Source organism: Sapajus apella, unplaced genomic scaffold (genome assembly GCF_009761245.1).
Source record: "Sapajus apella isolate SASKATOON/1434 unplaced genomic scaffold, GSC_monkey_1.0 scaffold186, whole genome shotgun sequence".
Lineage (NCBI taxonomy): Eukaryota > Metazoa > Chordata > Mammalia > Primates > Cebidae > Sapajus > Sapajus apella.
The window spans coordinates 283,968-307,134 of NW_022437126.1; the positions used below are offsets into that span (position 1 = coordinate 283,968).

Consider the following 23,167-nt stretch of genomic DNA (forward strand, 5'->3'; position numbering starts at 1 on the left):
GTGGCACATGCCTGTAATCCCAGCTACTTGGGAGGCTGAGGCAGAAGAATCACTTGAACTCAGGAGACAGAGGTTGCAGTTAGCCAAGATCATGCCATTGCACTCCAGACTGGGCAACAAAAGCGAAACTCTGTCTCAAAAAAAAAAAAGAAAAAAAAAAAAAAAAAAAAAAGAATATGAGTATCTTTTTTCTGCAATAGCATATTTGGAAACTGTTTCCTGAAGGCCAAAACTTCAGGTGGTTTGGGTTATTTTCATAACATTTTATGAACTAATTGCATAGGTTTGTATCATTTCAGCTTTCCACTATTTAGAAAATAACTCATATGCAAATTTGAATTATTTATAGCTATATTTCCCACACTATTTGATATACTTAAAAGTATTCATAGTAGGACTCGATCACCACAGTCCTAATCCTGCATATTAAAATATGTTTTACTACTGCAACCTGTAGCAGCAGCAAGAATTCAAGGAGTCCATACATTTAGATGAAAAAAAAAGCTAGACCTTTATTTTTACTATCCTCTAACTGAAATTTATCATTTGCTTTAATTATAAAATGTAGGCAAAAAACCACAGCAGCTTAACAATACCTATGACTTGGTCACTAATGGAAATCAGATATTTTCATATTTCATTTCAGTTACAGATATCTTAATCTTATTTATGCTTATCACCACTTTAAAATGGCAGTAGTTATTAAACCTGCTGCTAGATCTTATTTAATGTATTTAATGAACTAGCACATTTATTACATTAAGTTTGATGTTTTTTACATCTTGGTAAATTTTATAATTGGGTTTTTTCGTAATCTTATATATTTTATGTATTAAAAACATTACTGTGAAAGAGTTTCACAAGATTGCCAAAGGAATTCATGACATAAAAAGGTTAAGAGCTCCAGACATATAGAAATCACTAGAAGAACTGAAGATAAAAGAGTACATCTGTGTGTGGGGGTGTCTGTGTGTGTGTATCTATATATATAGTTTTTGTTTTTGTTTTTTTAAGACAGTCTCTCACTCTGTTGCCGAGGCTGGAGTGCAGCGGTGTGATCTCAGCTCACTGTAACCTCTACCCGCCTGGTTCAAGTGATTCTTCTGCCTCAGCCTCCTGAGTAGCTGGGACTACAGGTGTGTACCACCATGCCTGGTGAATTTTTATATTTTTAGTAGAGACGGGGTTTTGCAATGTTGGCCAGGGTGGTCTCAAACTCCTGGCCTCAAGTGATCTGCCTACCTCGGCTTCCCATGGTGCTTGAATTATAGGCGTTAAGCCACTGCACCCAACCAAAAGTATAGTTTATTTTAGTGGGAAAAGAATGCACCCCTAGAAAATAGAGTCAATTTGTATATCATTCTGCTACCAGACTAGTGAAATCAAAATTGTCCCTTAAAAACGGTATGTAACTTACCAAGTAAAATACTTGAGGTAGCGATTAAAAAGAAAAATAGAAAAACAGTCTATAACTTAGGGCCTCCAGAATACACTCTCTGTCCTCTTCCATTCTCACTTTTGCTAATACACCTCCATCTAAATGAGTGTGGTGGTGGGGGGGGAGTGTAAAGCAGTTTAAGTAGAAACTCCTAGCTTTATTGTCTTTCTTCCAGAGCTCGTGCCTTGTGAAGTTGGTGGGTTTGTTTTTTGTTTTTGTTATTTTTGAGACAAACATTCCCTATATCCCCCAGGCTGGAGCGCAGTGGTGTGATCTCACCTCAATGTTGCAATCTCCGCCTCCTGGGTTCAGGCAATTCTCATGCCTCAAACTCCCAAGCAGCTGGGATAACAGGCACCTGACACCAAGCTTGGATAATTTTTGTTTTTTTAGTAGAGACAAGGTTTCGGCATGTTGGCCAGGCTGGTCTCAACTCCTGACCTCAGGTGATCCTCCTGCCTAGAACTCCCAAAGGGCTGGGATTATAGGAGCAGGCGCCACTGCACCCAGCTGCCTTGTGAAGTTATTACTGAGGTCATGAAGCAAAAAGAAACCATAATTTCAGCTTTTCGCGAGTACATTTAAACCAACTACGAAGCTTAAACTGAATCACTAACGCGTTGCACTGTTATTTTAAGATCTGTCATTGTTATTAGTCAACACCAATTTAACTTATATGGTTCTTAGAGATTAAGATAAAAATATACAGAACATATATTTACCTTCATGCAGTTCTTTCCGCAGTTTCTCAGCATCTTCCTGTAGAACAGATTTCTGAGTATTCAAAACAGCTACATACATCTCTAGATCAGTCCTACAAGATTTCTCAGCTTCCAGATAATGATTCAGTTCTTTAACCTGAAAGAAGATGCAATTCTATTAAACTGAAATTTACAACAGTTTCTATCTAAGATACAAAGTTCTGGCTATGCCTTAAAAAAAATTTACACTTACTTTTATGTCTACATGTTACATCTACATAAGTTAATATTTATAATTTTTAAGAAAAAATATTTATAATTTTTAATTATAAAAACAAATATGTACTTATTATAGAAAACTGGGAAAATAATTAATAGATGTTGTCCATAATTATACCACCAGAATAAAATATACAATTGAAATTACACATGACAGTTTTGTCCCTTTTCAAAAAGGTAGTTCTAATTTGTATTCCCATATGCATGTGTCTGTTTTACCTATAACAGTAACACAAGGTATGTTTTGCTTTTTTAAATCAGTAGTTAATTTCTAAGGACAAAAATGATACCATACACTTCTAAGTTTGCTTTCCTCTGATTTTAGGTGAGGGAATTCCAAATGCATTAAATGCAAAAAAAGAAGACATTTTCACAGATACATATATTCATGGAAGTAAAAAAGAAAAAGTGATGATGGAACAAATAACTAGTTTCACACTGTAATGACTTAAAGGTAAGCGCAGAATACATTTTAAAATCACATCGTGCCCAGGCGTGGTGGCTCACGCCTGTAATCCCAACACTTGGGGAGGCAAAGGTGGGCAGAACGCTTGAGATCAGGAGTTTGAGACCACCCTGGGAAACATGGAGAAATCCTGTCTCTACAAAAAATTTAAAAATTAGCTAGGTAACATGGCGTACGCCTACAATCCCAGCTACTCCAGAGGCTGATGTGGGAGGATGACTTGAGCACAGGAGGTTGAGGCTGCAGTGAGCCATGACTGCACTGCCACACTCCAGACTGGGAGACAGACTAAGATACTGTTTCCAAAAAATAAAACCACATCTTTTAAAAAATGCTTTATTTCTTTTGATCAATTAAGTATACTTAAAATATTAACAATACTGTCTAATATAGGAAAGTTATAACCAAAAAAAAAAAAAAAATTGTAGGCCAGGCGCAGTGGCTCATGCCTGTAATCCCAGCACTTTGGGAGGCTGAGGCAGGTGGATCACAAGGTCAGGAGATTGAGACCATCCTGGCTAACATGGTAAAACCCCAACTCTACTAAAAATAAAAACAATAAAAAAAAATTAACTGGGCGTGGTGGCACCCGCCAGTAATCCCAGCTACTCAAGAGTCTGAGGCAGGAGAATCACTTGAACCCGGGAGGCAGAGGTTGCAGTGAGCTGAGATGGCACCACTGCACTCCAGCCTGGGAGACACAGGGAGACTCTGTCTCAAAAAAAAAAAAAAAAAAAAATGCAATTCTTTTCCCTAGAAAATCAAGGACTGTGTCACTTTAGACTGTCATATAAATTGTTCATTCTAAATTCTAACACTTTAATTAATTTTCAACTTTTTCAAATGGTTATATCTAGTATCACATTCGAGGTCCTTTTCATGCTGTATTTCTTTTTTTTTTTTTTTTTTGAGACGGAGTTTCGCTCGTGTTGCCCAGGCTGGAGTGCAATGGCGCGATCTCGGCTCACCACAACCTCCGCCTCCTGGGTTCAGGCAATTCTCCTGCCTCAGCCTCCTGAGTAGCTGAGATTACAGGCATGCGCCACCATGCCCAGCTGATTTTTTGTATTTTTAGTAGAGATGGGGTTTCACCATGTTGACCAGGATGGTCTCGATCTCTTGACCTCGTGATCCACCCGCCTCGGCCTCCCAAAGTGCTGGGATTACAGGCGTGAGCCACCGCGCCCGGCCTCATGCTGTATTTCTACTTCTTCAAATTTAAAATAGTTTATCTGTTTTCAGTTATCTTTACTCCCAGGCCATCACGCAATAATAGTCAAAGATTTAAGTGACTACTTAAGCAATCATTTGATGCTTCACTGAAGGTTGTCAGCCTTGCACATGATATGAACAAAGAATGGTAAAGAGCCAACTATTGTGAAACACTTTCTCTAACACCTGAAGACAGGAGTAATTTAGCTGATGGTCAAGGAGTCCGTATGGCAGATTTAAAATGGTGGTATATAACTCACTAATTCTACCAGTTATTACTTTTTGGAATAAACATTTGGTTTAATTAATAATGAATTTCTAATATTTAAAAACTACTAAATAGATTGCTTGAGACCAGGAGTTTGAGACCAGACTGGGCAACATGGAAAAACCTTGTCTCTACTAAAAATACAAAAACTAGGCAGGCATGGTGGTGGGTGTCTGTAATCCCAGCTACTCGGGAGGCTGAGGCAGGAAAGTCACTTGAACCTGGGAGGAGGAGGTTGCAGGGGGCCGAGATCACACTATTGCACTCCAGCCTGGCTGACAGAGCAAGACTCTGTCTCAAAAAAAAGAAAGAAATCTTTTTGAGGATGACAAGGTGGAGAGACTTGGCCTACCTATCAGATAGTAAGACTTACAATAAAGCTACTATAATTAAAACAGCTTGTTACTGGTTTAGGAATAAACCTGTCACCCAGCCTGGAGTGCAGTGGCGTAATCTTGGCTCATTGCAACTTCCACCTCCTGGGTTCAAATAATTCTTGTGCTTCAGTCACCTGAGTAGCTTGGACTACAGGCATATACCACCACACCTGGCTAATTTTTGTATTTTTTGCAGAGAAAGGGTTTCACTATGTTGTGCAGGCTGGTCTCGAACCCCTAAGCTCAAGCAATCTGCCCACCTCAGCCTCCCAAAATGCTGGAATTACAGCCACACCTGGCCAGAAAATAATTTTTTTTTTTTTGAGACGAAGGTTGCTCTAGCTGTCCAGGCTGGAGTGCAATGGAGTGCAATCTTGGCTCACTGCAACCTCTGCCTCCTGGGTTCAAGTGATTCTCCTGCTTCAGCCTCCCAAGTAGGTGGGATTACAGGCACCCACCACCACGCCCAGCTAATTTTTGTATTTTTAGTAGAGACAGGGTTTCACCATGTTGGCCAGGCTGGTCTCGAATTCCTGACCTCAGGTGATCCACCTTGCCTTGGCCTCCCAAAGTGCTGGGATTACAGGCATGAGCCACCACACCCAGCCAAAAAGGATATTTTTTAACAATCCATTCTTCCCCCGCTGATTTGTAATGCCACCTGTCATATATCAAATTTAAACATATATATGGGTCTATTTCTGGGCTTTCTATTCTGTTTTATTGGCCCATTTGTTTATCCCTAAACCAATAACAAACTATCTTAATTATTGTAGCTTTACGGCAGTCCTACCATCTGATAGGCCAAGTTTCCACATCTTGTCTTCAAAATTTTGCTGAGTATATTTCTGTTACTTTACTTCTCTATATGAAGCCTACTTCTAGAACTGAATTATCAAGTTCCTTACTAAACACTGTTGAATTCTTAGTGAAATTTAAAGACTGATTTGGGGATACAATGTCTACTTTATAATGCTCTACCTTTTTTATTTTTTTGAGATGGGGTCTCACTCTATCACCCAGACTGGAGTGCAATGGCATGACTTCGGCCCACTGCAACCTCCGCCTGCCGGGTTCAAGTGATTCTCCTGCCTCAGCCTCCTGAGTAGCTGGGATTACAGGCTTCCACCACCACACCCAGCTAATTTTTTACTTTTAGTAGAGATGGGGTTTCGCCATGCTGGCCAGGCTGGTCTTGAACTCCTAACCCCAGGTGATCCGCCCGCCTTGGCCTACCAAAGTGCTGGGATTAAAGGTATGAGCCACTGTGCCCAACCCAATGCTCTTATCTTTTCATTCAGGAAAATACATAGATTCAGGTCTTCATTTATAATGTAGTCTATAAGGACTCCGCCCATCTTTGTTTAGCTGTACTGGTAGGTAACTAGTTTTTTTTTGTTTTTTTTTTAACCCTTGTGAATATAATCAATCTTTTCTCCCACTACATTCTTCAACTGGGTATTACTGGTATTATTTTTCTACATTAATTTTGCTGGAATAACTTTCAAATTGTTAAACTCTCAATAGGTCTAACAATCTGTTGTACATTCTCTGGTTTCTTTAGACAATAAAATCAGTCTCATTGCTCTCTTTCCAGTTCTTATGCCTCATTTCTGAATTACTGAGCATGGGTCTGCCCCATAATGTTCCCATCATTAATGGTAAGGCTGCTAAATATTCATCCTTAACTATGTTTGCTAAAGGTTTGATAAATTGCCCTTTAAGTTATTTTGTGGTTAAATTTCTCAAATACCCTTCTGAATCCAAGATGAATACGCTTCCTCTACAATCATTTTATGTGTACATTGCAATAATAGATTTTTCTGATAAATTCCTAGGAATACATCCTACTTGGTCATGATGTATTTCTCCCCACTTTATTTTAGCTACAATGTTGAAAATTTTAGGTTCTGTATTCCTGAGACAGATCTATAATTTTTTCACCTACTACCTATGTGTTTGTTCATTTGTAGTGAAGATCTGCTAGTCTCCTAAAATGAGCTGGAGAGCTTTCTCTCTTTTTCTATTCCCTGACAGTTTGTAAAATATAAGAATTCTTTCTTTCCAAAAAGTCTGGAAAAACTTACCTGCAAAACCAACACTTTAATGTCTTTTGGTGAGAGGAGACAAGAGACAGTAAGATTTTTTACTGTAGATCCACTTTCTTTAATACCTTAGCTTTCCTGTTTTGGAACAATTTTGACTATCTTTTATTAGAATTCTTTTTCCTTTCATCTATTTTCAAATTTATTTGTATGACTGTTCATAGCATTTATTTTTAAATTTCTACTGATTTGTTGTTATGTGTCTATTTTTTGCTTTTTTTTTTTTTTTTTTTTTCTTTATGAAACAGGCTCCCTTGCCCAGGTTGGCGCCATCATGGCTCACCACAGCCTCAGCCTCCTGGCCTCCTGGGCTCTTGCCTCAGCCTCCCAAAGTGGTAGGATTATAGGCATGAGTCTCCACACTTGGCCTCATTTCTGACTTGCCTTTTTTTGTTGTTTTCATTTTCCTGATGAGTCTTACTAGAGATTTATCTGTAGCATTAGTTGTTCCATTAATTCATTATGTTGATAGCCTCTATTGTTCTTTTGCTTTTCTATTTCACAAATTTCTGCTATTATTTATATTATTTCTTTCCATTTATTTTCAATTTGTACTTGTTTTTTAAAGATCTGATATTAGACTTTCACATCATTCTACATATTTTGTAATTACTTTTTTCATGAGTATTTTTTTCATGTCCAGGCATTTTAACTATTATTTTAATGTAAATAACTAAATAACCCGTAGTTACAGAAATAGGTGTGTATAACCTCAATTCTAAGATAATGTATCTAAAAATAACTATAGCTTGTCACATGTACTATCCTAAATGTTTATAGGTATTAATTTATATGTTCCTCATAATAGCTGTATAAGGTAGGTGGACTTATTATCCCCATTTTACAGTTGAGAAAATCAAAGCACAGTATGATTAAGTAGTTTGCCCAAGGTAACATAGGCTACTAAATGCTGAGCTTCTTAACTATTATGCTCTAGTACCGTACTGTATAAGATACCATCTTCTTTTTGAGTACAGAGTTCTGTGTGTCCACCACATTTAAATTGTTAACCTAATAGTTCAAAATGCCTATAGCTCTAATAGTTTTTTCTGATTGCATTCCCTAAAGGTCAATTTCAATCTGCTACTAGATTTGTGAAAGACAGTTTCTCCTTATAATTGTCATTTCTGGTTCACGCATTTCATGACTATGTAAGGTGCATTCAAGTTCATGACTATTATATCTTATTGATGAACTGTTTATTGGATAGGATCCTTCTTTATTAGTGATTTTTTTCCCTTAACCTATCTTTGTGATACTACACTTGCTATATCAGCTCTCTTTTGGTTAGAATTGACACTGTATATTTTTATCCCTTTATTTTCAATCTTTTTTCTTTCATTATTATGTTAGATGGAGTCTCGCTCTGTCACTCAAGCTGGAGTGCAGTGGCGCGATCTCAGCTTACCACAACCTCCGCCTCCCGGGTTCAAGCGATTCTCCTGTCTCAGCCTCCCGAGTAGCTGGGACTACAGACACGTGCCACCACGCCGGGCCAATTTCTGTATTTTTAGTAGAGAAAGGGCTTCGCCATGTTGGCCAGGCTGGTCTCAAACTCCTGACCTCAGATGATCCATCTGCCTAGGCCTCCCAAAGTGCTGGGATTATTTGTATGCGCCACTGTGCCCAGCATTCCTTTTTTTTTTTTTTTTTTTTTTTTTTTCCCCTTAAGACAAAGCCTCACTGTATCACCTAGGCTGGAGTGCAGCAGCATGATCACGACTCACTGCAACCTCAACCTTTTGGATTTAATTAATTCTCCCATCTCAGCCTCTCAAATAGCTGAGACCACAAGCACACACCACTATGCCCAGCTAATATTTTCAATCTTACCTTGTGGTTTGATTTCAGGCATAGCTTTTATAAGTAATATAAAGTTAGATTTTTACAATCCAATGTGATAGTCTCTTTTAAACATAGGCATCAGTTTACATTTACCAAGATTATCGACAAATTCCCATTTATTTTTATACTGCTTTTATTTTTTTCATTGCTTCTTTTGTTCCTTTTTTTTTTTTGAGACAGGGTCTCACTCTGTCACTCAATCTGGAGTGCTACTAGTTCACTGCAGTCTCAAACTCCTGGGCTCAAGCAATCCTCCCAACTCAGTCTCTCAAGTAGGTAGAACAACAGGCATGCACCACCATGTCTGGCTAATTTTAAAAAACATTTCTGTAGAGACAGGAACACACTATGTTGCCCAGGCTGGTCTTAAATTCCTGGGTGCAAGCAATTCTGCCTCGGCTTCCTAAAGTATTGGGATTACAGGCGTGAGCCACCACACCTGGCCTGTTCCCACTTTAATCCCTTTGCTGTGTCTTTATGGCCAATAAACTCACCAAAACTATAGCCACATTATCTCTAAAAGATCAATGCTGGAGCTGGCATCAGAAAACAAGGTCGACTTTGAGCAGTTTATTTTCCTTAACAGGAAAATGAATGAGACAGGGTCTCATTTTCTTAAGAAAACGAACACTAACTTTGTGACAAAGCAGCCACTTGTGATAAAACACCCTTATTGTGATTATTTTAAATGTCCATAAGAGCAAAACTATCCCAAAGCAGTTTTTTTTGCATTTTAAAGAAAGATTCTTAAGATGCATAGTGTAAATTATAGATTTTTCCCCCCTATTACTGATTCTAATTTTGTTCATGGCATTAGGGCAGAATCTTGGGTTTCAAGTAAATGGATTACAATGTTTCACAACCTTTGAGGCCTCCAGCTCTTTAATTTTGTCTTCAGCCTCTGTCAGTTTATCCTTCAAAGTTGCAATCTCCTTTTCCATCGGCATCACAACAGACCGAAGTTTCTCAGCATCCTCTTGGGCCTATGGTTAAAAAGAATTAAATGCTACAACTTATTCATTTACTGCTTTTCTAAGAAACTCTGACCCTTCCATTTGCTAAAAATTAGTATAACAAGTAACTCGACCAGGCACTATATTAACATTCACAAAACTGAATTCATGTCTAACTTTCAAGCAGTGCATTACTTCGAATGTCAAGTCATAATCAAAGTTTTCCCAAATATTCCATTTAGAATTTGTGAATAAATGGGAAAATGAATTCACTATAACAAATTTGACTTCTTAATCAATTAAGAAAATAGGCCATATATAAAAGAAAATACACATAATAAATAATTTTTTTTAAATAAATAATTTTTTAAACTCCTGGTTGTTTTTTAAATTCCTGGGTTACTAAGTTCATGAGACAATAATTTCTTATGAATATTTAAAGGGCTGATTTTAAACACACAAAATAGAATAATGTGTTTTCTAAAATGTTAGAAAATTATGTTGCTATAAAAAGACTTCAATCCAATTAAGCAGAGTACTTTAAATATTATTTTACTTTTACCATCTAAATGAAACAAACTCAAATAATGACCCTTAAAACTATCATTGTTTTCCAAAGTCCATTCTCAGAAACAGGGATTAAAAGGAACAAATTTACATAAACTAGTAAACTGGAAACTTCTTACACACACACACACACACACACACACACACACACACAGAGAGAGAGAGAGCGAGAGCGAGAGAGAGAGAGAGAGAGAGAGAGAGACAGACAGACAGACAAACAGAAACAAAGGCAGACAAAAAGTTGGCGTTTTTCCTTCTAGAGAAACTGAAAATTAACCTAATTCACTAAATTTAAATGAGCTCAAACTTATCCTAAGTTGTTCATGATAGGGAAAAATATCATAAATGCCCAAACGTGAGGGGGATTTTCCCCAAAAAACATCTCCCTCAAAAAACAGGGGTTCAGATTCACTTTGTTTTCAGGTCCTTACAAAGCCATCATTTACATTATTTTGAATACCATTTGGAAAAGGCAAATTGGGTTAAAATATCTCAGTCAAGGCTAGTTTTAGGCTGCTTATAAAGGTCATCTGATAAAAAACAACAGGAAAAAAAAGGAGGGAGGAAGCAAAGAATTGATCACAAATCAAGCTATTTATTAATGTAAGTATGGCTTCACAATTCCAAGTATTGAGTGTTGTCATAAATGAAAATCTTTAAAGAACACTTTAAAAAATGACAGAAAGGTCATTAAAAACAAGAAAAATCTGAGAAACTGTCACAGCAAAGAGGAACCTAAGGAGACATGACTAAATGCAATGTGGTATCCTGGATGGGATCCTAGAACAGAAAAAAAGGACATGAGGTAAAAATGAATACAATCTGAATACAAAAATGGACTTGACTTAATAAAAATAAATGGATACAGGCTTATTAACTGTGACAAATGTACCATATTGATATAAAACATTAACAACAGGGGAAACTAGATATGGAGTACATGGGAACCATGTATTATCTTTGCAATTTTTCAAGTAATCAAAAACAATTCTAAAAAATGAAAATACACATACATTTGAAGAATGAACTAAGGATGAGGAACCAAAAAGGCATGACAAATTCAATTGAAAAATCAATTACTAATTACTTTATATAATGTGATTTTAAATATGTATATGCATATAAAATGATAATGTAAAAGTTCATTTAATTAAACTGCCTAAAAACTTTTAATATTTTCTCAATGATAAAATGTCTCACTTTACATTTAGTTGCTCTATGTTCAAGTATTATATGATATTATATTCATGCATATGTAGTACATAATATGTGGTCCACAGAAACCAAAGGACACTGAGAAAGAAGGAAAACTAACATCTATTCTAAAACTTTGCTTTAGACACAATCATCAAGCAACGACACCCATTCAACTAATATTTAGGAGTTCAAGCACCTATCTCCTGGACACTATGCTAGGCATTTAGGATATACAAATAAATAACAAGCACATATACCCTGAACCAATAAAAAAAGAGAAAGAGAAAGAGAAATCCCTGCCTTCACAGAGCTTATATTTTAGCAAGAAAAGAAAGACAGTAAACAATAAACACACAGTAGGTGAACTCTGTGTAGTATTATAAGGAAATATGTGTGATGGAAAGAAAACACTAGAGAAGGATAAGGGAGATGAGAGCAGTGACAGTGGCAGAGGGAAGTTGGCAGGTTGCGATGTTAAATAGTAGGTGGTCAGGATAAACCCCATGAAGTAGTGACATTTGATCAAAAATTTGAAGAATGTGAGAGTTAGCCATAGATATAACTGGGGAAGTGTACTGTGTTTAGGTCGGTGTCCAAATAATTACTGTCACAGAAAATATCAAAGTATAGCCATAGATATAACTGGGGAAGGGTACTGTGTTTAGGTCGGTGTCCAAATAATTACTGTCACAGAAAATATCAAAGTATTTCTATTACTTTCTATTACACAACAATATCAGTAAAGCAATTTGCATTTCAATTCAAATATTTCTACAGATGAACACATTCCTTCATACCTTTTTCATTTCATTTTCTAAATTTTCCTCCTCTTGACCTTCAGACAGCCTTCTTCTTAAATCAGCTATTTCCCTCTCTGCGGATTCTCTATACTGTGCCCACTGTGTTCGCTCCTGCTCCAGCCTAAGGTGGAACTGGTGCTCATAGTCACGAACTGTTTCTATAAAACATCACCACATATTTCACATCTAAGCATTATGAAAAAAAAAATCCTGACACACTAAAATTTTAAAAGTTATATAAAAAGCTTACACCTGATTTCTGGAAAATGTTTAATTCACTAAAAAAAACAAAACTAGTTCTAGTTCTTACTATATACAGAATAAGGGCTTCAAATCATTACTTCTAATCTCACAATAAACCTGTGTCACATATTATTTTATGAATGAGGAAACCTTAGGAAAGATTAAATAGTGTGGCCAATGTTTCACACCCAGAATGAAGCAAAACTAGAATTCAAGCTTAAGGCCAACTCCAAAACCTATGTTCTTAGACACTATGCTATGGCCCCCAAGGCAAACATACATGTCACCCCAATCCCACTACCTCAAAGTGTGAGAAAAGGGATATATTTCTGGAATAATTTACTAGAACCCAAGATTGTAAGCTGAGGCAAATTCTGTAAGTTCTTTAAAAAATGGCTTTATCGGCCGGGAGTGGTGGCTCACACCTGTAATCCAAGCACTTTGGAGGCCAAGGTGGGCGGATCACCTGAGGTCGGGAGTTCAAGACCAGCCTGACCCACATGGTGAAACCCTGTCTTATAAAAAATAAATAAATAAATTTTTAAAATGGCTTTGTCTTTAATATAATCTTATAACAAGGCTGGGCACAGTGGCTCACATACACCTGTAATTCCAGCACTGTGGGAGGCCGAGACAGGTGGATAACTTGAGGCCAAGATTTCGAGACCAGCCTGGCTAACATAACAAAACCCCATCTCTACCAAAGATAGAAAAATTAATCCCAGCACTTTGGGAGGCAGAGGCAGGAGACCATTTTGGTCAACATGGTGAAATCGCATCTCTACTAAAATTACAAAGATTAGCATGTATGGTGACAGGCACCTGTAATCCCAGCTACTGGGGAGGCTGAGGCAGGAGGACAGCTTGAACATGGGAAGTAGAGGTTGCAGTAAGCCTAGATCGTGCCACCGCACACCAGCCTGAGCAACAGAGTAAGACTTTGTCTCAAAACAAAACAAAAAGAAAAGAAAAATTAGCTGGGTGTGGTGGCACACGTATGTGGTGTGAACCCAGGAGGCAGAGGCTGCATTGAGCCGAGATCATTCAACCGCACTCAAGCCTAGGTATTAAAAAAAAAAACTTAAAACATTATGTGACAGATCCTGCCGATTACCCATTAATTTCTACTCCTTCTTCCTTACTAGTAAGACTCCAAATTTTTTTTAGGAAGTCAAACTGCACAATTTTAAAACTACATTGTCCAGTTTCCCTTATAGTTATGAGTGACCACACACTTGGTCAACAAAGTGTGGGGGATATGCTAGACAGTTCTAGAAAATTTTTGTTTTTCTGATGCAGACTCAAGGAGAAGCAGCTATTTTTCAGCTGAGGCAAAGATGAAACTGAAAGCCATATGCTAGGGATGAAAGAACAGAAGGGATGAAGGAGTCTGAGGCACTGGTGACATCATGGGACCAATGCAACCAGGCCTAGATTATCTACCTCCGGATTTCATGTTCTGGGAGAAAAATGAACTCTTATTTTGGTAAGCCACTGTAGTCAGGTTTGTTACATGAAGCCTAGAGTAATCTCTAAGCCATAGTTACACTCAGAAATAGGGCTAGCCTCATCTGCCTTTTTATAAGGAGCATTAAGGCTAAAATGACACACAATTGCAAACACGGTGGAAAAAGTCATCAATATTTCACATTCAGAATATTAACTAATTCCAGTAACCCAAAGATTCAGTGACAACTTACTTCATTTCATCATCATCTTCTCAGTAATCTGGAAAGTAAGCACTAGTGCCAAAAGGAGTCAGAGACTAAACTACCATCTCCTCTTTTAGAGCAAAGGTTATAAACTGGCAGCTCATAAATCCTACCCTAGCCCATCAGCCATTCTACCCCACAGAGGGCAGTAAAGATTTCACACACAAAGTTTTTCATAAAACCTAAATCAGGCCAGGCACAGTGGCTCACGCCTATAATCCCAGTACTTTGTGAGGCCAAGACTGGTGGATCACCTGAGGTCAGGAGTTCAACTCCAGCCTGACCAACATGGCAAAACCCCATCTCTACTAAAAACACAAAATTAGCCAGGCTAATTTTGTGCATGCTTGTAATCCCAGCTACTCAGGAGGCTGAAGCAGGAGAATCGCTTGAACTTGGGAGGCAGAGGTTGCAGTGAGCCAAGATCATGCCACTGCACTCCAGACTGGGCAACAGAGCAAGACTCCATCTCCAAAAAAATCTAAACCACATGGCCAGACTACATTGGAAGGGCAATAACTAGCTGAAGCTCATCAATGTAAACAGTTACTTTACCCTTTGCATGGCAGCTCTCTCGTCCAGCACATTCCCTGTGCCTATACAGCTTTATTCATTGATTTTACTAGCCTGTCTCTTAAAAGAAATAGACTTTTAAGCCTCACAATGAACTTTAGTCCTCAATGCAATATCTCTACAACATTTCTATTACAACTCTCCATTATTAAATCAGTTAGATATGAATGATATATCCATTTATAATATCAGTGACTTCCCTTTCATCTGAAAGTAAATCTTGATGACAGTACATACAACCACAAATGAAACTCTGGATATATTTTAAGATTCTCTGAATCAGGTTATCTTAGAAAATCATAAACTTTATCTTTTTTGTCTTTACCTTTCATGACAGCCTGAAGTGAAGCAACTTCTTCTCTCCACTGTCTTTTCACTTCATCTATAGCTTCTTGCTTGGTGTTCTCAGAGACCGTGGCAATCGCCTTAATATTCTCCATCTCTGCTTGAGCTTCCCACAGCTGGGTTCGAAGGTGTCCCAAATCATCTTGTGCAGCTTGTAATACTGCATTTTGCCTCTTCAGATCCTCTGGAGAGAAAAGTAAAACACGTTCCATTAATGAGTGGTTCACTTTGATCAGACTGGCATTCTAAAAAAGAAATAAGGTATTAAATTTTAAAATATAAACAAAACAACCCCTTTTATTAGAGGTGAGATTTAAGGTATGCTGGGTATCACAAATCAATTATTAATATCTAATGATCCAGTGGTTAAGGTCATGGTTTTAGAGCTCAACTTACGCATTTCCATCTGCTGACTAAATGAACTTGGTCATGTTATTTAATCTCTCTGGCCTAAGTTTCCACATCTGCAAAATGAAGTTAAAAACAGCCACCTCACAAGGTTGTTGTACTGAAAATTTACTGGAAATGCTAATTAATACAGTACCTTCCACAAATGAATATTCAAGAAATATTTAATAAAAGGGAAAAGAAAGCCAGAGCACATGGCAGTTACTAGACCTATGTTCTTTAGAGTTAGCATTAATTTCTCAGCTCCCTCTTACCATCTCTTAAAAACTAAGTTGATGTAATGTGCCTACTACATGGTCAAAGCCTAGGTAGAATGCAAGTTTGGCCAAACTGACTTCAAAAAAAAAAAAGATGAACCTATTAACAGTATACAGAGATGTGTGCCTGTTTTCCCATACCCTTAACCACAGTCACTATTTTCCATCTTTTAAAAATTCTTATGAATATCATGGGTAGAAAATGGTCATCTTAATCTACATTTTCCCTGTTAATAAGGAGTTTGAGCATCTTTTCACATATTAGTGACTCATTTCCTCTTTGGTGATATTCTTTACAATTGCTTCTAACAAATGATTTTCCTTCTGATCTGTAACAGCATTTTAAATAGTCTGGACATTAAATCTGTTTTCTCTTACAAAACTCCCAGTCTGTTGCTGTGCTTCTTTTTTCTAAGAGATAGGGTCTCAACTGTCACCCAGGCTGGAGTACAGTGATGCAATCACAGATCATTATAACCTCAAATTCCTGGGCTCAACCGATCTCCCACCTCAGCCTCCTGAGTAACTAGGACTGCAGGCACACACCATCACACCTGACTAATTTTTGAAATTTCTTTTTTTCTTTTCTTTTTTCTTTTTTTTTAAGACAGAGTTTCACACTTGTGCCCCAGGATGGAGTACAATGGCACGATCTGGGCTCACCACAACCTCCACCACCCAGGTTCAAGTAATTCTCCTACCTCAGCCTCCCAAGAAGCTGGGATTACAGGCATGTGTCACCATGCCTGGCTAACTGTATTTTTAATAGAGACAGAGTTTCTTCATGTTGGTCAGGCTGGTCTCGAACTCCCGACCTCAGGTGATTCGCCCATCTCGGCCTCCGAAAGTGTGCCCAGCCACTGAAATTTCTTGTAGAGACAAGTTTCACTATGCTACCCAGGCTGGTCTTGGCCTCCTGGGCTGAAATGATCCTCCCACCTCAGCCTCCCAAAGCACTTTTAGCATCTGAAGTTGTAACATATTTATGAAGAAAAATTGTTGATCTCTGTAAAATCATCAATTTCCTTTCAAAAACACAATAACTAAGCCGAACTGACCATGAAAATAAACCGATTTAAGATCTAACTTCACCACTCACCAGCTCTATCACAAGACTCTCAAGCCTCAGTTTCCTCATGAGGGTATTGGCAATATGTTCTGCATAAATTTCTAACTATTTATAAAAATCCAGTATTAAAATAAAAGAACTTTAAAAGTTGTGAAATATTCATTGCAATCAAACAATCACAGGAGTTAATGATTTGGTAGTCTAAGTCATAGAGGGAAATACCTAGTCATAATGCTAAGTTGCTTGAAATCTTTACTCTCTCCACATCAGTTTCCCATCACCATTAAAATATTTTCAATCTCTAGCCAAAGCCAGTTTTAAGAACATTAATTACAAAAAGTAATTGTCTAAAGTCTCTTAAAGACAGATACCTAGGAAGTCATGGTACGCATGCAACTATGACTGACACAGAAAGATATAAACACGTGAAACCACAAAGGAAAAGTATATATGCGTCAACTATATATCCTGAGTGTTAAACTGTTTCATAAAATGTGAAAAAAAAAAGAAAAAGCATTATTTCTGGGATATTTTATTCCTTTTTGGGTACTACAATTTATTTTTATTTTTGAGATGGAGTCTTGCTCTGTTGCCCAGGCTAGAATGCAGTGGCACTATCCTGGCTCACTGCAACCTCCGCCTTTTGGGTTCAAGCGATTCTCCTGCCTCAACCTCCTGAGGAGATGGGATTACAGGGGCACACCACCATGCCCAGCCAATTTTTGTATTTTTTTATTAGAGACAGGGTTTCACCACGTAACCTAAGGCTGTTCTCAAACTCCTGAACTTGTGATCTGCCCACCTCAGCCTCCCAAAGTGCTGGTATTAAAGGCATGAGCCACCACACCCAACCTGGGTACAATTTTATCAAGGTGCAAGTTTACATATTTAACACATCCTCATGCTAATTACCTCAGTACTTCTGATTTGTTGGGGATTACCTGGAGCTATTCACTATCATGTTGTAATTATGAACAGAAAAACTGTAAATACCAAATCCAAATATCAATTTTTGGCACTTAAAAGTGAAATAGCCTGGAGAAAGAGTTGGTCAACACTAACTTTATATATACAGGTACTGATCGACTTACGACCTATGCAACTTACGACCATTCGACTTTACGACACAATTGCTAGCCACGACTGCTCCGTGTCTGGCAGCACAAACGTTGCCCAGCTGGGCGTACAACAGTGCGGACCAGCTTCCGGCAGCACTACCATCTCCGCATGCACCATTTCAACTGTACATATAGCCTACTCAACTTACGACCAAATCATGTTACGACCAGTCTGCCGGTCCCGATCATGGTCATAAGTTGAGCACTAGCTGTATAGTGTATAGGAATATATATTATTTATGAATGTTATATTTATATATAAATACCCAAAAAAGAAGACAAACAAGTTTAAAATAAAGTTAGAAAATCTTAATTTTTTTGTAGAACATTATGTTTGCCAATAGTAGGAGTTCTAACATTTGTTTATTGCTTTTACTGCTGTATATATAATGATAAAAATTTTCAAACATACTCAAAAGTTGAGGGTATACTACAACAATCCTTCACATAGCTTTCACCAAGGTTCAACAGGTATCAAGATTTTGCCATGCTTATTTATTTACTTATTTATTGAGACAGAGTCTCGCTCTGTTGCCCAGGCTGGAGTGCAGTGGCGAGATCTTAGCTCATTGCAACCTCCACCTCCTGTGTTCAAGCAATTCTCCTGCCTCAGCCTTCCGAATAGTTAGGATTACAGGTGTGTGCCACCACACCCAGATAATTTTTGTATTTTTAGTAGAGATGTATTTTTAGTTTCACCTTGTTGGCCAGGCTTGTCTTAAACTCCTAACCTTAGGTGATACACCCGCCTCAGTCTCCCAAAGTGCTAGGATTACAGGCATGAGCTGCCACACCCAGCCTTCACGTTTATTTAAACTATCCTTATTTTTTCCTGTAGTATTTTAAAGTAAGCCCCAGAAATATTACATTATCTAATCTACTGTACACACGCATCTCTAAATATATATCTTCTTATATAAACAACTGCCGCCGTCACACAAAACAAAATTAACAACTTCCTGATATCTAATACCTAATCTCTGGTAAAACTTCTGCCAGTGACCAAAAAAAAAAAAATCTTTCTGACTATTTAAATTAAGAACAAAACAAGATTCAAGTACTTCATTTGGTAATACCAGTGTTTGTTTGTTTTTTTTTAAGACAGTGTCTCACTCTGTTGCCCAGACTGGAGTGCAGTAGCACAATCTCGGCTCACTGCAATCTCTGCCTCCCAGGCTAAAGTGATCCTCTCACCTCAGCCTCCAAAGTAGCTGGGACTACAGGCATGCGCCAATATGCCCAGCTAATTTTTGTATTTTCTATAGAGAGGGTTTTTGTCATGTTGCCCAGGTTGGTCTCCAACTCCTAGGCTCAAGTGATCTGCCTGCCTCAGCCTCCCAAAGTGCTGGGATTATAGGCATGAGCCACTTATGCCTAGCCTATATACTAATGCTATAAAGCATTATAAACTATTTCAAGCATAGAAACAATATAAAAAATTCTGGGGGATGGAGAAAAAAAATTCTATTGTGGACACCTATTTCCCATCACCTAGATCCATCAATTTTTAATATTTTGCTCTATCTCCCTCCATTTCTTTTTAACTTCAGGAAACAAAACATCACAAATACACTACATTCCTCTGAGGTAACAACTGTCAGGAATTTGGGCGTAGCATTACAGTGCATATATGTTATACATTTAACTTATGTTGCAGGTTTTAAAACCTTAATGTTCTTTTGCAGTTACCTCTTAGCCCTCAACATTGTTGATAACTACGTCACTCATTAATTAGAATATCACAGTCTCACATCACATATTGTGCTGACAGGTATTCAGGTGTGAAACAGAAACCTGCTTTAGCTACATAGGCACTCTCACTGTTCCACGCCCACTGTCCCACTCTTTTCCTATTTTGATAATGCCATCTTTGTCATATTTCAAATTTGCACATTTGTGAGGGTCTGATTTTGGAAACTCTGTTCTATAAAAATGGCCTGTTTTCATGCCAATCCTTTATATACTGTCTAAGCTAACAGAGCTTTATACTGTTTTGCTTAGTCTATTTTTAAATGTTTACATAAGAAAAAGTTTAACAAAAAGGCCATGATCATCTTGAATAAGTGGGGAAATCTGTCCTATCAGATATCAAAAATTATTATAAAATTCATGTATGCACCAGCCAGCAACAGTAACCATACAAATCATCCCTAATCCATCTGTATGCACTCCAAATATATTTTTGAGACAAATCTCAGACATATAGTCACATGCAAAATAATGAGTCAACAAAAAAACCTATCTGACAATGGTCACATGAGAGTACAGGGGCTGAAACATTCCTATTGCCTAGTGATATCTAGCCATGGTAACGTCATAGTGCCACACATCTTGTCTATGTTTAGCTATGTTCGTTTTGTTTTTTGAGAGGCAGTCTTGCTCTGTCACCAGACTGGAGTGCAGTGGCACAATCTTGGCTCACTGCAACCTCCGACTCCCAAGTTCAAGCAATTATCCTGCCTCAGCCTCCCGAGTAGCTGGGATTACAGGCGGATGCCACCACATCGGACTAATTTTTGTATTTTTGGTAAAGACAGGGTTTCGCCATGTTGGCCAGGCTGGTCTTGAGCTCCTGACCTCAGGTGATCCAACCACCTCAGCCTCCCAAAGTGCTGGGATTACAGCCGTGAGCCACCGCGCCCAGCCTGTTTAGCTATGTTTAATACAAAAATACCACGGTTATAACTGCTTACAGTATTCAGTAATGTGCTGTACAGCTTTTCAGTTTAGTAGCAACAGGCTACACCATGTAGGCTATACCATCTAGGTTTTTGTCAATACAGTCCATGATGTTCACACAAGGATAAAATCACCAAATAAGCACTTCTGAGAGTGTATCGTCATCACTATAACTGTAGTTTCCTTTTTTTTTTTTTTTTTTGAGACGCGGAGGCTCCCTCCATCACCCAGGCTGAAGTGCAGTGATGCAATCTCCGCTCACTGCAACCTCCACCTCCCGGATTCAAGCAATTCTTCTGCCTCAGCCTCCCAAGTAGCTGGGACTACAGACACATGCTACCACACCCAGCTCATTTTTCTATTTTTAGTAGTGACAGGGTTTCACCATATTGGCCAGGCTGATCTCAAACTCGTGACCCTTGTGATCTGCCTGCCTCAGCTTCCCAAAGTGCTGGGATTACAGGCATAAGCCACCACGCCCAACCATAACTGTATTTTCTTATTTTTTTAATAAACATTATTATTTAGCAGTTTTAGGCTCTCAGCAAAACTGAGCAGAAAATACAGAGGTTTCTCATATACCCCACACCCCTCTACAGCCACACTCCTCTACTAGAGGCACCCTCACCATAGTGGCACATTTGATAAAACTGATGAATCTACACTGGTACATTATCATCACCCACTTAGTTTACATTAGGGCTTAGATTTAATGTGGTGCATTCTGTGGGTTTTAACAAATGTATAATGACGTTTCCACCACCGTAGTATCATATAAAACACTTTCACTGCTCTAAAAATTCTCATTTACACCCTCTTCCTCCTACCCCTGGCAACCACTGACCTTTTTTTTTTTTTTTTTTGTCTCCATAGTTTTGCCTCTTCCAGAATGTCATATGCTTGGAATCCAATTGTATGCCCTTTTCAAATTGCCTTCTTTCACTTAGTAGTATGAATTAACATTCCTCCATGTCTGTTCATACTTAATAGCTCATTTCTTTTTAGCATGGAATAATATTCCATTGTATTCATCCATTAACCTATTCATCTATTAACCTAACCACATCTCACATGCTTCCAACTTGTGAAAATTATGAATAAAACTGTTATGCAAGTTTTGGGACAAAGCTTCTCAAGTCATTTAATTACATACCAAGGAACATGGCTGCTGAATCAAAAGGTAAGAGTATGCTTAGTTTTGTAAGAAAGCACCAAACTATATCCCAAAGTGGCTACGTCATTCTGCATTCCCACCAGCAATGAATGTTGTTGTTGCTCCACATCTTCACCAGCATGTTTTTGTATTGGCAGTATTTTGGATTTGGGCCATTCTAATAGTCTAATAATCTTTTCATATACTTACTTACCATCTGTATATATTCTTTAGGGCGGTGTTTAGGTCTTTTGCTCATTTGCTTATGGGGCTGTTCATTTTGTTACTGTTGCATTTTATTTTTATTCATGCATAATAGAGGTACATAGTTCAAAGTACAGGTGATAATTTAATATATTAATGTAACTTGTAAAGATCAAATCGGTGTAGTTGGGGTATCACCCTATTTTCTTTCATCACCATGGACACCAGGGGTTGTCTTTTATTTATGCTAGAACCATTCGAATTCTTCTATTTTGAAATCTACAATAGATTACTGAAAACAAGAGTCGTCCTATTAGTCTGTTTAACACTAGATCTTATTTCTTCTGCCAAAGCATATATTCATACCCATTAATCAACTTCTCTTCATCTCCCCCTACCCCAGCTTTTCCTGATCTTCTCATTCATGTTTTTTTTTTTTTTGGGTGGGGACAGAGTCTTGCTCTGTTGCCAGGCTGAAGTGCAGTGGCATGATCTTGGCTTACTGCAACCTCTGCCTCCTGGGTTCAAACAATTCTCCTGCCTTAGCCTCCTGAGTAACTGGGATTACAGGCATATGCCACCATGCTCAACTATTTTTTTTTTTTTTTTTTTTTTTTTGTATTTTTAGAGATGGGGTTTCACCATGTTGGCCAGGATGGTCTCGATCTCCTGACTTTGTGATCCGCCCACCTTGGCCTCCCACAGTGTTGGAATTACAGGCATGAGCCACCGTGCCTGGCCGAGATCCACTTTTTTAGCTTCTACAAATGAGAACATGTGATACTTGTCTTTCTGTACTTAGCTTGTTCCATTTAACATAATGACTTCCAGTTCCATCCATTTTGCTGCAAATGACAGGATTTCATAAGGCTGAATCATATTCTGTTGTGTATGTATACATTTTCTTTATCCATTCATCCATTAATGGGAACATAGATTGACTCTATAGTTTGGCTATCGTCAATAATGCTGCAATAAACACAGAAGTGCAGATGTCTTTTTGATATATTGATTTCCTTTTTCTTTCGAGACAGTCTCACTCTGTCACCCAGGCTGGAGTGCAGTGGCACGATCTCAGCTCAACTTCAACTTCCGCCTCCCAAGGTCAAGTGATTCTCTTGCCTCAGACTCCAGAGTAGCTAAGATTACAGGCCGTATCACCATGCCTGGCTAACTTGTTTTTAGTAGAGGCGGGGTT

The 23,167-nt window shown here is 38.1% G+C and overlaps 1 protein-coding gene across 3 annotated transcripts in view; it reads right to left on the reverse strand.

The window, feature by feature from the left end:
* The window catches only part of RABEP1 (rabaptin, RAB GTPase binding effector protein 1), a 126,006-nt gene that overhangs the window by 40,036 nt on the left and 62,803 nt on the right, over window positions 1–23,167 (reverse strand). For all 3 annotated transcript variants that reach the window (XM_032268808.1, XM_032268807.1, XM_032268809.1), the window contains 4 exons: window positions 15,062–15,265; window positions 12,206–12,366; window positions 9,555–9,674; window positions 2,161–2,296 (listed from right to left, as the gene is read on the reverse strand). In XM_032268808.1, coding sequence (XP_032124699.1) covers window positions 2,161–2,296; window positions 9,555–9,674; window positions 12,206–12,366; window positions 15,062–15,265 — 621 coding nt within the window. The remainder of the gene's footprint in view (window positions 1–2,160; window positions 2,297–9,554; window positions 9,675–12,205; window positions 12,367–15,061; window positions 15,266–23,167) is intronic.